At 41.8% G+C, this 14557-nt stretch overlaps 1 protein-coding gene across 7 annotated transcripts in view; it reads right to left on the reverse strand.

Moving 5' to 3' along the window:
* LRBA (LPS responsive beige-like anchor protein) overlaps window positions 1–14557 on the reverse strand; it is a 768738-nt gene that overhangs the window by 8978 nt on the left and 745203 nt on the right. For all 7 annotated transcript variants that reach the window (XR_012435154.1, XR_010586615.2, XM_015450901.3 and 4 more), the window contains 3 exons: window positions 12107–12208; window positions 8658–8854; window positions 3930–4081 (listed from right to left, as the gene is read on the reverse strand). Coding sequence is in view for 5 of the 7 variants with exons in the window: in XM_015450901.3 (XP_015306387.2) it covers window positions 3930–4081; window positions 8658–8854; window positions 12107–12208 (451 nt within the window). In the remaining 2 variants the exon portion in view is untranslated. The remainder of the gene's footprint in view (window positions 1–3929; window positions 4082–8657; window positions 8855–12106; window positions 12209–14557) is intronic.

The following is a 14557-nucleotide window of genomic DNA, read 5'->3' on the forward strand; positions in this document are numbered from 1 at the left end:
AGAAAATTAACAAGGATATTCAGGACTTGAACTCAGCTCTGGATCAAGCAGACCTAATAGACATCTAAAGAAATCTTCACTTCAAATAATCAGAATATTCATTCTTCTCAGTACCACATTGCACTTATTCTAAAATGGACCACATAATTGGAAGTAAAACACTCCTCAGCAAATGCAAAAGAATGGAAATCATAACCAACAGTGTCTCAGACCACAGTGCAATCAAATTAGAACTCAGGATTAAGAAACTCACTCAAAACCACAACAACTACATGGAAACTGAACAATCTGCTCCTGAATGACTACTGGGTAAATACTGAAATGAAGGCAGAAATAAAGATGCTACTTGAAACCAATGAGAACAAAGACACAACATATCAGAATCTCTGGGACACATTTAAAAGTGTTTAGAGGGAAATTTATAGTACTAAATGCCCACAAAAGAAATCAGGAAAGAACTAAAATCAACATTCTAACATCACAATTAAGAGAACTACAGAAGCAAGGGCAAACAAATTCAAAAGCTAGCAGAAGACAAATAACTAAGAGCAGAACCGAAGGAGACAGAGACGCAAAAAACCCTTCAAATCAGTGAATCCAGGAGCTGGTTTTTTAAAAAAGATCAATAAAATAGGCCACTAACTAGACTAATACAGAAGAAAAGAGAAAAGAATCAAATAGACACACACCAAAAAAAATGATAAAGGGGGTATCACCACTGATCCCACAGAAATACAAACTACCATCAGAGAATACTATAAACACCTCTACGCAAATAAACTAGAAAATCTAGAAGAAATGGATAAATTCTTGGACACATACACCCTCCCAAGTCTAAACCAGGAAGAAGTCAAATCCCTGAATAGACCAGTAACAAGTTCTGAAATTAATAGCCTACCAACCAAAAAAAGTCCAGGACCAGACAGATTCACAGCCAATTTCTACCAGAGGTACAAAAAGGAGCTGGTACCATTCTTTCTGAAACTATTCCAAACAATAGAAAAAGAGGGAATCCTCCCCAACTCATTTTATGAGGCCAGCATCATCCTGATACCAAAACCTGGCAGAGACACAACAAAGAAAGAAAATTTCAGGCCAGTATGCCTGATGAACATCAATGTGAAAATCCTCAATAAAATACGGGCAAACCGAATCCAGCAGCACATCTAAAAGCTTATCCACCATGATCAAGTAGGCTTCATCCCTGGGATGCAAGGCTGGTTCAACATATGCAAATCAGTAAACGTAATCCATCACATAAACAGAATCAGTGACAAAAACCACACGATTATCTCAATAGATGCCAAAAAGGCCTTTGACAAAATTCAACAGCCCTTCATTCTAAAAACTCTCAATAAACTAGGTACTGATGGAATGTATCTCAAAATAATAAGAGCTATTTATGACAAACCCACAGCCAATATTGTACTGAATGGGCAAAAGCTGGAAGCATTCCCTTTGAAAACTGGCACAAGACAAGGATGCCCTCTCTCACCATTCCTGGTCAACATAGTATTGGAAGTTCTGGCAGGGCAATCAGGAAAGAGAAAGAAAGGGTATTCAAATAGGATAAGAGGAAGTCAAACTGTCTCTGTTTGCAGATGACATGACTGTATATTTAGAAAACCCTATTGTCTCAGCCCAAAATCTCCTTAAGCTGAAAAGTAACTTCAGCAAAGTCTCATGATACAAAATCAATGTGCAGAAATCATAGGCACTCCTATACACCAATAACAAACAGAGAGCCAAATCATGAGTGAACTCCCATTCACAACGGCTTCAAAGAGAATAAAATACCTAGGAATCCAACTTACAAGGGATGTGAAGGACCTCTTCAAGGAGAACTACAAACCACTGCTCAAGGAAATAAGAGGACACAAATAAATGGAAGAACATTCCATGCTCATGGATAGGAAGAATCAATATTGTGAAAATGGTCATACTGCCCAAAGTAATTTATAGATTCAATGCTGTCTCCATCAAGCTACCATTGACTTTCTTCACAGAATTAGAAAAAACTACTTTAAATTTCATATGGAACCAAAAAAGAGCCTGCATAGCCAAGACAATCCTAAGCAAAAAGAACAAAGCTGGAGGCATCACACTACCTGACTTCAAACTACACTACAAGGCTACAGTAACCAAAACAGCATGGTACTAGTACTAATACAGAGATACAGACCAATGGAACAGAACAGAGGCCTCAGAAATAACACCACACATGTACAGCCATCTGATCTTTGACAAACCTGACACAAACAAGAAATGGGGAAAGGATTCCCTAATTAGTAAATGGTGTCGGGAAAACTGGCTAGCCATACACAGAAAACTGAAACTGGACCCCTTCCTTACACCTTATACAAAAATTAAGATGAATTAAAGACTTAAACGTAACACCTAAAACCATAAAAACCCTAGAAGGAAACCTAGGCAATACCATTCAGGACATAAGCATGGGCAAAGATTTCATGACTAAAACACCAAAAGCAATGGCAACAAAAGCCAAAATTGACAAATGGGATCTAATTAAAGAGCTTCTGCACAGCAAAAGAAACTATCATCAGAGTGAACAGGCAGCCTACAGAATGGGAGAAAATGTTTGCAATCTATCCATCTTACAAAGGGCTAATATCCAGAATCTATAAAGAACTTAAACACATTTACAAGAAAAAAAAAACCCATCAAAAAGTGGGCAAAGGATATGAACAGACGCTTCTCAAAAGAAGACATTTACGCAGCCAACAAACATGAAAAAAAACTCTTCATCACTGGTCATTAGAGAAATGCAAATCAAAACCACAATGAGATACCATCTCACACCCATTAGAATAGTGATAATTAAAGTCAGGAAACAACAGATGCTGGAGAGGATGTGGAGAAATAGGAATGCTTTTACACTGTTGGTGAGAGTGTAAATTAGTTCAACCATTGTAGAAGACAGTGTGGCAATTCCTCAAGGATCTAGAACCAGAAATACCATTTGACCCACAATCTCATTACTGGTTATATACCCAAATGATTATAAATCATTCTAGTATAAAGACACATGCACACGTATGTTTACTGCAGCACTATTCACAATAGCAAAGACTTGGAACCAACCCAAATGCCCATCAGTGATAGACTGGATAAAGAAAATATGGCACATATACACCAGGGAATACTATACAGCCATACCAAAGAATGAGTTCATGTCCTTTGCAGGGACATGGATGAAGCTGGAAACCGTCACTCTCAGCAAACTAACACAGGAACAGAAAAGCAAATACCTCATCTTTTCACTCATAAGTGGGAGTTGAACAAAGAGAATACATGGACACAGAGAGGGTAACATCACACACTGGGGCCTGTTGGGGGGAGTGGGAGCCTAGGGGAGGGACAGCATTAGGAGAAATACCTAATGTAGATGACGGGTTGATGGGTGCAGCAAACCACCATGGCACGTGTATACCTATGTAACAAACCACGTTCTGCACATGTACCCCAGAACTTAAGGTATAATTAAAAAAAGATACTTCAAAGAAATATAAAAAGCTTTGCATCACTGTAATCAGAACCTTTGCTACTTAAATTCTGTCTATTCCTTGAGAACTCAGCCTTTGTCTAAGAGTGGCAACGTCATCAGAAAGAAAGTCAAACTTTTTAAAAAGTGTTCTTGGTTTGATTGTACAGGTGACCCCCACAACTCAACTCCACCAGCCCATTTAAATAAATTCCCTCTGCAGGTTTTACTATACATTTTTGAAAATGTTATTTTTTGTAGAGACAGGGTCTTACAATGTTTCCCAGGCTGGTTTTGAACGCCTGGACTCAAGCAATTCTCCTGCCTCAGCCTCCCAAAGTGCTGGGATTACAAGCAAGAGCCAACATGACCAGTCCCCTCTGCAGTTTTGGAAACTCCCATTTGTAGCCCATTATTCCAGTGTTACCTCTGGTCATAAGACAGTGCCATGGCCCGGATTCCTGCGTCACATCCTGGATAGGCAAAGAGCTGCTTGAGGTCCGACACCTGCCGGACCACGACCACTCCGCTGTCCCCTCCTGTGAGCAGGTACTGCCCATCTCGGCTCAGCTGGATGGCCTGTGAGACAGCAACATTCAGTAGAAATGAGGTTCTCGGAAACTTTCAGCCCCCAACCTGTGTTTGAGTCACTCTCACGCCAGCTACTGTGGTTCAGGGAGAAGAGAGAGAGATCCTCAGGAGTTTTTAGAAAATCATGAGTTGTAGAAGATCTGCCATTTTTCAAAAACCAAATGGACAAAGTTTGGCAATGGTTGAGATATTTTTGGCTTTGCTTTTTTAAAGACTAAGTAGCAAACTCTTCCAGTTCTACAAATGCTACTAGAATGGTGGTGTGTGTTGTGGACTGGGACCGGTGCTCTTAACGAGAAGCCCTGGCATCTCTTCATTTGCACTGCGGACATGCCAATAAGCCTGTTAGTCCCAAGACTTGGCAGATGGTGCCGCCTGACCTCACATCCCCTCTAATCCCCTGCTGGGTGCGACTCCGGCCGGAGGGAGGCAGCCAGCAACCTTGGCACCTTCCCTGAGCCTGTTGGATTTTGACAGCAGTTGGGAAGAAGACTTGGTAGAGAGCTGCAACTTCCAGGGTGACTAAATCCCAGTTCAGCATTTTCTTGCTCCAGGGCTGACAGTGCTCCAGCCTGTGGTTTAGTCAGCTCTAGGCTGTGCCCCTCTGTCCTTTCCTACTAGCGCTGAACAGACAGTACAGGCTCAGAATTTGCTCTTTAATCCTGTAAAATGGGCATCCACAAATGAGAGCCTGTGGACCAAATGCAGCCCACTGCCTGTTTTGTATAACTGTTTGTTTTAACATGTTTCAGTGCTTGAATTTTTCATGACACATGAATATTTATATGAATTCCAAATCTGAACCCCCATAAACAGGTTTTTTTTGTTTGTTTGTTTTTGAGGCAGGGTCTTGCTCTGTCACCCAGGCTGGAGTGCAGGGATGCGATCTTGGCTCACTACAAGCTCCACCTCTCAGGTTCAAGTGATTCTCATGCCTCAACCTCCTGAGCAGTTGGGATTACAGGTGCCCACCATAACACCCAGCTAATTTTTGTATTTTTAGTAGAGACAGGGTTTCACCATGTTGGTCAGGCTGGTCTCAAACTCCTGAACTCAAGTGCTCCACCCCCGCCTTGGCCTCCCAAAATGCTGGGATTACAGGCAAGAACCACCACGCCTGGCCTTCCATAAATAAAGTTTTACTGGAACATCGCAACACCCATTTGTTTATGAATACTTTCACAGGTAGTTGCAACAGAGAATGTAGAACCCTCAAAGCCTAAAATATTTACTTTCTGTCCATTTATAGAAAAAGTGTGGCAACTCCTAATTATCCCTCCCTACTCCAAAAGCCAATCCTATTACCCCTTCCTCTCCTCCTGCCTGGTACCTCCAAGCCTTGTTTTCTTAGCTTATTAAGATACAAATTTCCTTTCTTTAGTGGATGGCATCGGAGTTTTAAAGCCACTACAAACACCTGTAATCGCATGTCCACCTGGGTGCAGGGGAATACAGATTGTGCTGGCAAGCCAGAAAGAAAAATACCTAATTTCTGATACATTCGCACTGTTCTACATTCAGTTCTAGTATAGCTGCCTTAAGTCTTCACTCTTTGACATATTTTTAAAAAAATCATAGAAAGGTAAAGACTTTCTTAGCCATTTAATTCACATTCACCCAAATGCCAACTTTTAGTAGTCTCTTAAATACAGCTTATTCTCAAGAACACAAAAACACATCTAGGAAATAAAAACCCATGTGTGGAAGACAGTTGCATATTCTCTAAGTCTCATTAACTAAACACAGATATTAAGATATTTTCAAGATGAGCAAAAATCAATATCCTTTTCCCCCATTCATTTCACAAATGGCAGTCTCTAGGGCTGTCTGGGAACTGCAGTGAAACTAGGACAAACAACTATTTGCTACACATAAAATTCAGCTGATGAAAATCCATTAACCTTATGGTTGTGGTTCACTTGAATTTTATACTTAAGCTTTTTACTGGATAAGTGTTACACCGAAACAAATTAAAACCATTAATCTTTAATTCTTTGTTCTAGTAAAGAATCTCTAATCCTGCTTCCATCTGAAATTAAGTAAAACCTGGGCTTTAGGGACTATACAGTCATCAGCATTCAAAACATTTTAATGAACCAGATGCCTCCCAAGGTGAAAAAAGATTTCGCTGCCCTCTTTCATGAGAGGCCGAATTCCTCTTGGCAGCAAGAGCCAGAGTAACATTTAGCAAGCAGCACCTGATCTTCCACTCAAATACTGACAGGCCACCTCTGCATCCAGGTTGGGGTGTTACTAGAGGGAAACCTCTGGAAACGTGCCCAGAGACACGTTAATCTCATCCCCTGAAATCCTGAGTGCTGTGGACAGCGCCGTGGCTGCAGGGGTTTTAAGGAGGTAGTAGCAGGCCACAGCAGTCTGCTGGGGATGACCACATCCTAAAACACAGCCTCAGGAAGGGAAAACAAATGCGTTCCCCTGGGTGAGTGGTGGTTCTCCCTTGTTTAGGATAAAATAACTTTGCTGCTCTGTACAGGCTGCCTCCTTAAATATCAGCTATTCATAAAGACATCTCAACACTGTCTAGTTGATGGACTATGATATGCTGCTAACCAAAATGCCACAAAGCAATCTGGCATCTAAAATAAAAATAGGTGGGAAGCCTTGATTAGTGCAGAGCTTCCCCAGGCTTCCTGCCTGCAGGGTTCTTGGTATTTCACAGAAACTTAATTTCTGGTCTGAGCTGATGACTAATTTGTTTCCATGGTGCCCATTCCTTATATGGGCTCAGATTGAGGGTGGAGCTGGAGATTCTGCTCTGTAGTGCCTTGGATTCCCAGCCTGTGGCTGCCTTCCTTGCCTCCCGAGTAGTGAGCGGTGAAAGTATCAGTCTCTGGAGCTGCGGGCAGGTACTGCTCATTTTAGGCAAGCTCGCTTTAGTCACACAGCTGCCACTTGCAAGCTAGCATGATAAAGTGCAGGAGTGCTGGGAAAAAGGCAATGGATTGTTTAAGCCTAAACTCCAGCGGGAAATATTATGGAGGGAAAAAGCGATGGCTACAGGGCAGAGAGGAGAAGCATGTGTGCGCGAATGGTCTGCAGAAAGCCTCCCACTGCTGCCTCAAGGAACTTCCCAGAGCCCCTGGTACTAACTGAAATGCCACAGAAATTGCTTCAGTCAGCTGGGGACCTCAAATTATTTTACAGATTTATTAGCGTAGCTGACAATATAATCGCAACTCAAAGTGACAGATTATCCACATTATTATTGTAAAGAAAAGAGGAAAAGAAAATCCTCTGATGTGTAGTTGGTTTAAATGCAGCATTATGGGAAGGTAGGGAAAAATAAAAGCGAGTTCGAGTGTGTCTGTGTGCGTGCCTCGTGGTGGTGGCCGGCAGAGTGCAATGGAGAGACCACAGAGAATGGTGGAGACACAAGAAGGAAGCCATCCACTGAATCAAGAAATGAATCCCAGGAGACACAGCAGCGAGGGGCCTTCATTTCCTCATGTAATCTGTATGTAGGAGCTTTGTTCCCTGACACCAGTATTTACTTAGGAGAAGGGGGTGATCAGACCAGATCTGGGAAAGTGGGAGAATTTATGTCATCTAAGCTGCCTAGGTCAGAAATAGCAATGAGTGAAATATCCAGAGCGAGCCCAAAGCCAGGGTAGAAGCCCCTGTGATCCTACTCCTGCCTCCAACATGTCCTGGGTCCCCTCATTGTATACAGCTCCCATGCCCCGCCAGCCTGATTCTGGAAAATGAAGACCACCCCAGCTTTATTTTACTTTAACCTTCACCAAGGAGTTTGGAGGTAAGAAACAAATAACCCTGACAAACTAGCCTCTGAAAAGAACAGTTCTTACTCTTTTTCTCAATATCTAATACTTGTGGAGTCCTATACTGGAGAGGAAGCAAGAGCCCGGAAGGTCCACTGGTGGTGCCATTTCCGGTAGACCCAGTGGGAAAAAATGCCTGCCTAATTCATAATTTGAACCCCAACTTCCTTAACATGTTTTGGACTTATTCATGAAGAAGTCATATCTGAAATTAATAATCCTAAATAGTCATAATCCCTACTGGTCCCACCACCAAGCTATTCAGATGTAAAGAGACTCCAGTTTTAAGTGTCATCTAATGTACTATTTCAGCTTTCATACTCAGAAAGCAATGTGCAGTGCGTTTTCTAGAAAAAAAAAAAAATGAGCAGTGCCAGTGAAAGCCACCCAGGATGGCTTCAGAAGCCCCTAAGGAAACCTCTTCTATTGAAGGACCAGCCTCAGCTGTGCCGCATGTATGTGTACTTGGTTTCAATGCAGCCAGCATTATGGGAAGGTAGGGAAAAATAAAAGCGAGTGTGAGTGTGTCTGTGTGCCTGCCTCATGGTGGAGGCCAGCAGCTGGCCTCATCCCCAGCTGGCACTGCTGTGGTGTGCGAAGTGTGTGAGCCTTGTCTGAGTGCTACCTAAAGATTTTTTGTTGGTGTGGAAAAGAGGCCCTCGGCAACCCAAAAATAGAGGTTTCTTTCACGAACCCTTTCCCTCCCCACTTGACACGAGTTGAGGTAAAAGTCGTGAATGCTGAAGAGTCCCCAGGGCACTCACTCTTATGTTATCTTCTGTTTCCATCGTGGCCTGGAGTTTTCCATTCACACTGAATGTACAGAAGAGGCCGTTTTCATAGAATATGACACAATGACCCTCTCTTGAAGCCTGAATGAGTTTTGGTTTCAGGCAGTTTTCAGGACCCTCCAAGGTCCTCAACAAGTCTCCATTCATGGAATGTATGAGACATGGTCCTTCTGAGAAACAAAAGGCAAAATTATTTAATGAAAACAGACAAATACAATCTGAATCTTGAGCACAGATCAAACAGGATTCTAGAACCACACTATAGATGTAGAAAGCCTTTGAAAAACTTCCATCTTACGTGTAAATTATTTTGCAAAATCTCTTCATGTTTGCCAGATCTCACCTTCCACTCAGGAGAGAAGCCAAATCATGTAAGTCCAAGTTCACTTTCCTCAAGAGACAGGAAGTTAGTCTCTGAAATTCATTATGCTAAGAGGCAATACAAACTGGAGGAACTGGGAAACAGGATAAGCTTCAAATTCTAACACAGCTTCAAGGAGGCTGGGATGCAAACAAACAAGGGCTGTGGGCAGCCACACTAAGACCTCTCCTGGCAGGATACCTTGCAGGAGCCCTGAGAGCCACCGCACCGTGGGCCTGTGCAGGGACAGCCAGTTCAAGCAGCCTCTGAGGGCCTTAGCCTTCTTCTCTACAACTGCTCAGTACTTTTTTACACTGAAAGGGGGTCCCTGGTAGTTCTTCTCAACCTCCAAAAAATTCACACAGGAACCCTTCAGCTACTCTCCTTGGCAACTGAGTGAGTCCACCTCCCTGCTGCCTCCACAGCAAGCAGCAGCATCCACCACTCCCAACACCTGGGCAGACCACCAGGCCAAGGTGCCAGAGGAGGACAGGCAGCTGCTGGGAGCCCACACACAGCCAAGCTTTTTGTTTCTATTGAGTATCTGCTACATGCAAAGCAAAGAAGGAATAAGGAACAAAGATTGCTTGTGTGATGAGCAAGTTCCAAGAGATAGTCAGATAACAGGGGTCACTGGGGTATGTGCCCTGCTACTCTTCTGGCTAAATTACTCATGACCACATGGAATTGTTGCCTTTTCCCCGCAATGACTACTGAAAGCTTGCCCTTTTAAAAATAAGGCTTTTAGCTCTTTCTTGACCACTCAGGTAGTTTATAAATTTTTAAAATATCCACAGGCAGTCTTTGCTTTACACAGTTCCAGCATGCATGAATTTCAGTTATCACTCCTTAAATAACACCAGCCCTCCAATAACATAGTTCAAATTTAGGTTGTCACAGTAATTGCTTAAAGTATGCACTTTTGTGGCTAGCTCTTCAGTCCACAAATCACTATATAAATAACAGATGTGCATCATCATCATCAGTGACCAATCACATCACTCCTTTCAAAATATGTCAATGACTGCTCACTGCATATCTGTTATTCAGGTCACACACAGACAGCAAACTGTGCAGCTGTGTTGCTTTTTGTCTCCCAGTGATAAAGTCATATAATATTTCACAAAAATGGATAATCAAAAAAGGGTATTGGCCAACAAAGATGAAACTGCAGTAAAGAATGGAAAATGATAAAGCTGAAGGTACAATTTGAATTGAATATAAATGGGGTTATAGAAGAAAGAGCTGCTTGTGGGATGCTGACACTGCTGAGACACTGTAGATATGCAGCCAGGAAGGGAATGAAGGAACTCATCAGTGTAAGTTAGGGAAGAAGGTGTAACAAAGATGTCCCAGAATTGAAACCAGCAAAAGCCTCACATTAAAGGAATTCTAGGGAATATTTCATGACATTGAAAGCACAAAAGATGAAATGTTAGACGGTGATCCCAACTTAGAGTATGACAGCTCCCCAAGGCATAGAAAAGATGCTAGCTCCTTAACATGTATATAACAAGTATATTACATGTATATAACAAGTTCAAACTACTCTTGACACGTTTTTCATAAGTAATTATCAATGTATCAAATGTTTTAAATTACAATGTATTAAGTACATGTGGGTTTTACTACCTTTTTCATGTTATATGTATAACTGAGTATGAGTTTTTATGTTTCGACAAAATTATTATTAGAGACAGGGTTTTTGCTCTGTCACCCAGGCTGGAGTGCAGTGGCATGATCATGGCTCACTACAGCCTTCACCTCCTGCAATCCTCCCACCTCACCTTCCCAAGCAGCTGAGACTACAGGTATGTACCACCATGCCCAGCTAATTCTTAATTTTTTTGTAGAGGTGGGGGTCTCACTATGTTGCCAGACTGGTCTCAAACTCCTGGCCTCAAATGATGTTCCCACCTTATCCTCCCAAAATGTTGGGATTCAGGCATGAACTACCGTGCCCAGCCTGACAAAAATTTTTAAAGACGATGGAACAATTGTAAAATTGACCAATGATTATTCAGATCACTTTGTTTGGTTTCAGTTTGCATGCTTGCTTTTACAGTTCCATACTACTGTGCAAAGAACAGATGACCTGTAATATAATAGGTTCATTTTATGACTCCTGTTGGCTCAGGATGTATGAAATTATTGAGTATAAGGGAAAAATCCAGTGGTTATAGAATTCTTGCTATCATTATTACTATTTCAATGTTTTGACCAAATTTATAAACACAATCCTTTAAATATTTAAAACACCTTGTTAGCCAGACTATTATACTTTAGGACACAGGTAAGGTGATCCAAATACTCTGTTTCCCCACCAGATAAACCTAAAAGACGTGAGATAGAGTACTTTGTTCTGTGTTCAGACCTCAGCTCAGAGCAGAGACAGAGAGATGGATAGACTATTACGACGGGATAAGCAATGAATTGGAAACAGCTCCGTTCCTAGTCAGATCCTGATTTGCTGCGTGTGCTTTTAGCTTGCTTATTATCTTGGGCCTAAATATATGATGCTGTTTCCAGCACAAACCTCCAGGCAAACCAGCTTAAGTATCTTTCTACTCCACTCTCAATGTCATTGTGGCTCCTGCCTCATTAAAACAGACAGGGTCAGGGGCTTCCGTTCAGATGTAAGATGGAACCCGGCCCAGTAACAGTGCAGAAGAATAAACAAATATACAAAGATGTTCCTTGTTCCTGCTTCATGGGAATATGAATATTAACAGGATATGTTTGTAAACACATCTTAAACTCTTCAGAGCAGTGCTGTGAAACAGAACTTTCTACAGTGATGGAAATGATCTGTATCTGTGCTGTCCAATGTGGTGGCCACTAGCCATATGTGAGTACTGAGCCCCTGAAGTGTGGCTAGTGCCACCAAGAAACCTATATTTTAATTTTATTGAACTTTAAATAATTTAAATAGTTCCATATGATTAATGGCTAGCATAACAGACAGAAGCTTTAGAAAAAAGGTACCAAATTAATCTTTGGTAATTTGTTTCTAGAAGACAGCACGAAATGCATCAATTTTGTGAAGGTACCACAGGTTTACCTTGTGAACCACTCAACACCAGGCCTAGCTCAGCACAGACCGCAGCACATGTGACCTCATAGTCATGGCCTGTCAAAATGGCCCGAGGAGCAGCAGTCTCACCTTTAGGAAAAAACAGATAAAAAGAACAAATCAATTCAAGTTCATGCAGATTAAATAATCAACAACTTGCTCCTAATTCCCATCATGCCTATTTAATTTATAGTTTGGGAATTTGTCCAGCAATCCTACTTTAGGACTCGATCCAAGTTATATACTATAGTTTGATTATGAGGACCACATCCTGCTAAAATGTCAAGTAACCTTTATGTGATTACCAAGCAACAATGGTTAAAAACTCAGGGTTAAATATAACAAAATCTGCATTCCAAAATGCCTCATAAAAAATTAGCCCCTCAATTAGATGTTTTATGGTCAGATGACTATAAAATTAGGAACTTTGGCTCAATTTACATTTCAGAGAAAGGCCTTGCCCCTCCCTCTTCCCTCCTTATCCTCTGTGGACCGCTGAAACCCATCATAATGAAGATAGTCTCAACTAGACTTCCACTACCTCCACAGGAATTCTGCAGCCCCTCTCTTAAATACCTATTCTCTCTACTAAGCTTATGTATTTTTCTGATGTATGAATTTCATGGGTATATTTCTCTGTAGTTCATTCAAAGAACCAAAAATAATAATAATAAAAAACCTAAAAAAAAACCAAACCCTTACAGATAAGTCTACAGATAGTGACTGAAAATGAAGGGCAGTGGGTGGAGAAGGGGGGACAGAGGAGGAGTATCCAAAAAACGGCAGATGTTGCCGAATACTTTCACAAGTAGAAAGAACAAGTCATACTGTATGTCTGTCCCAGACTAAAAAGAAAAAGTACGGTTGGTTGGTTGGTTGGTTGGTTGGCTGGTTGGTTGGTTGGCTGGTTGGCTGGTTGGTTGGTTGGTTGGTTAATAAGGAACCCACCATGACTAAATAAAACAGTAATGGCCTTGATTTGTTGATTGGTTCATGCCAAGCCACAAGGATAAACCGGATTCCATGTCTAGCCTGAAGAATACGATTTGAAAACTAAAGGAATCCTCTACTTTTATAGTCTCTAAAGGTAAAGACACAAAAAGTCTTTCCAAGTGGAGAGCAGGATTCTATTAGCATTCTTGATTTCTTGATTTGGATTTGTTTTATAGTATGCTTGATAACTAACACTGTGTAATCCAGAAGAGACAAATGTGCCCACAGAGTAGGTGGCTACCAGCAGCTGTGGAACTCTGTGGAAGAGAATTGCTTGTATCTTAACCCCAGACAGCTGACTATCCTTGGAGCAGTCAGCCACTCAGAGGGAAGACGTCCAGCAGCTCAGAAAAAACCTACTGAAAACCTACTGTACTTGGAATGCTGCCGTCAAAAAACTAACCTGGCTTCCAAAGTGGGGGTTCTTCCAGTAGGTCACTGGGTTATTTGAAATTTTATGCAAAATGTATCTACATGCCTGTTTTTCTAGGTAGCAGGGGAGGAAAACAAGTTTTACTGAATGGACGGAGGTCCATGACCAAGAAAAGCTGAGAGGCTTCTACCCTGGAGAGGTCTAGTCTCTGCTTGTAGCCCCACTTCACCTGGAGCCAGCAGTCACTTCAGGTCTAGCCTTCCACACGACAGTTCCAATGCATGTACCAGAGTACATAATACAGGGCCATATCCCCGCAGTGTCCTTCAAGGCTTTGGTGACTAGGTAATTCTGAGTGGGACTTAAGTTGAAGGGATGTCACACAGAACTCTGCACCACACTGGCAGTGCTACGTGCAGCCAGCTGCTGGACCTGGCCTACAGACTTAGTGATAAAGGGAGACCGAAAGTGACATACGAAGAGGCAAGGGGATAGGCAGAACAAGGGGCTTCGTTTCATTTGATTCCAAGTTTTAAAACTTTTCTGGGAGGCAAACCTACCTTAATTAGAAAGTTTTCTTGACATTTCCCAAGCCACAAAGAATTTGTCACAAGAGCAATTTTGTTTCTTACAAAGTCCAGAAATTTGGGAAAATTTTAAAGAAATAAAGCAAATAATGTAAGTCAATCTGAACTACTTAAGATTCTGTTAGGATCCACAAATTTTAGGAATAAGTATACTGTTTTAAAAAATTATTGTCCAGGTGCAGTGGCTCATGCCTGTAATCCCAGCACTTTGGGAGGCCAAGGCGGGCAGATCACCTGAGATTAGGAGTTTGAGACCAGTCTGGCCAACATGGTGAAACCCTGCCTCTACTAAAAATACAAAAAATTAGTTTGGTGTGGTGGTGTGTGCCTCTAATCCCAGTTACTCGGGAGGCTGAGGTAGGAGAATCGCTTGAACCTGGGTAGAGGTTGCAGTGAGCCGAGATTGTGCCACTGCACTCCAGCCTGGGTGACAGAGCAAGACTCCATCTCAAAAAAATAATAAAATAAGAAGCTATCAATACTTTA

This window comes from Macaca fascicularis, chromosome 5 (genome assembly GCF_037993035.2).
Source record: "Macaca fascicularis isolate 582-1 chromosome 5, T2T-MFA8v1.1".
NCBI classification, from domain to species: domain Eukaryota; kingdom Metazoa; phylum Chordata; class Mammalia; order Primates; family Cercopithecidae; genus Macaca; species Macaca fascicularis.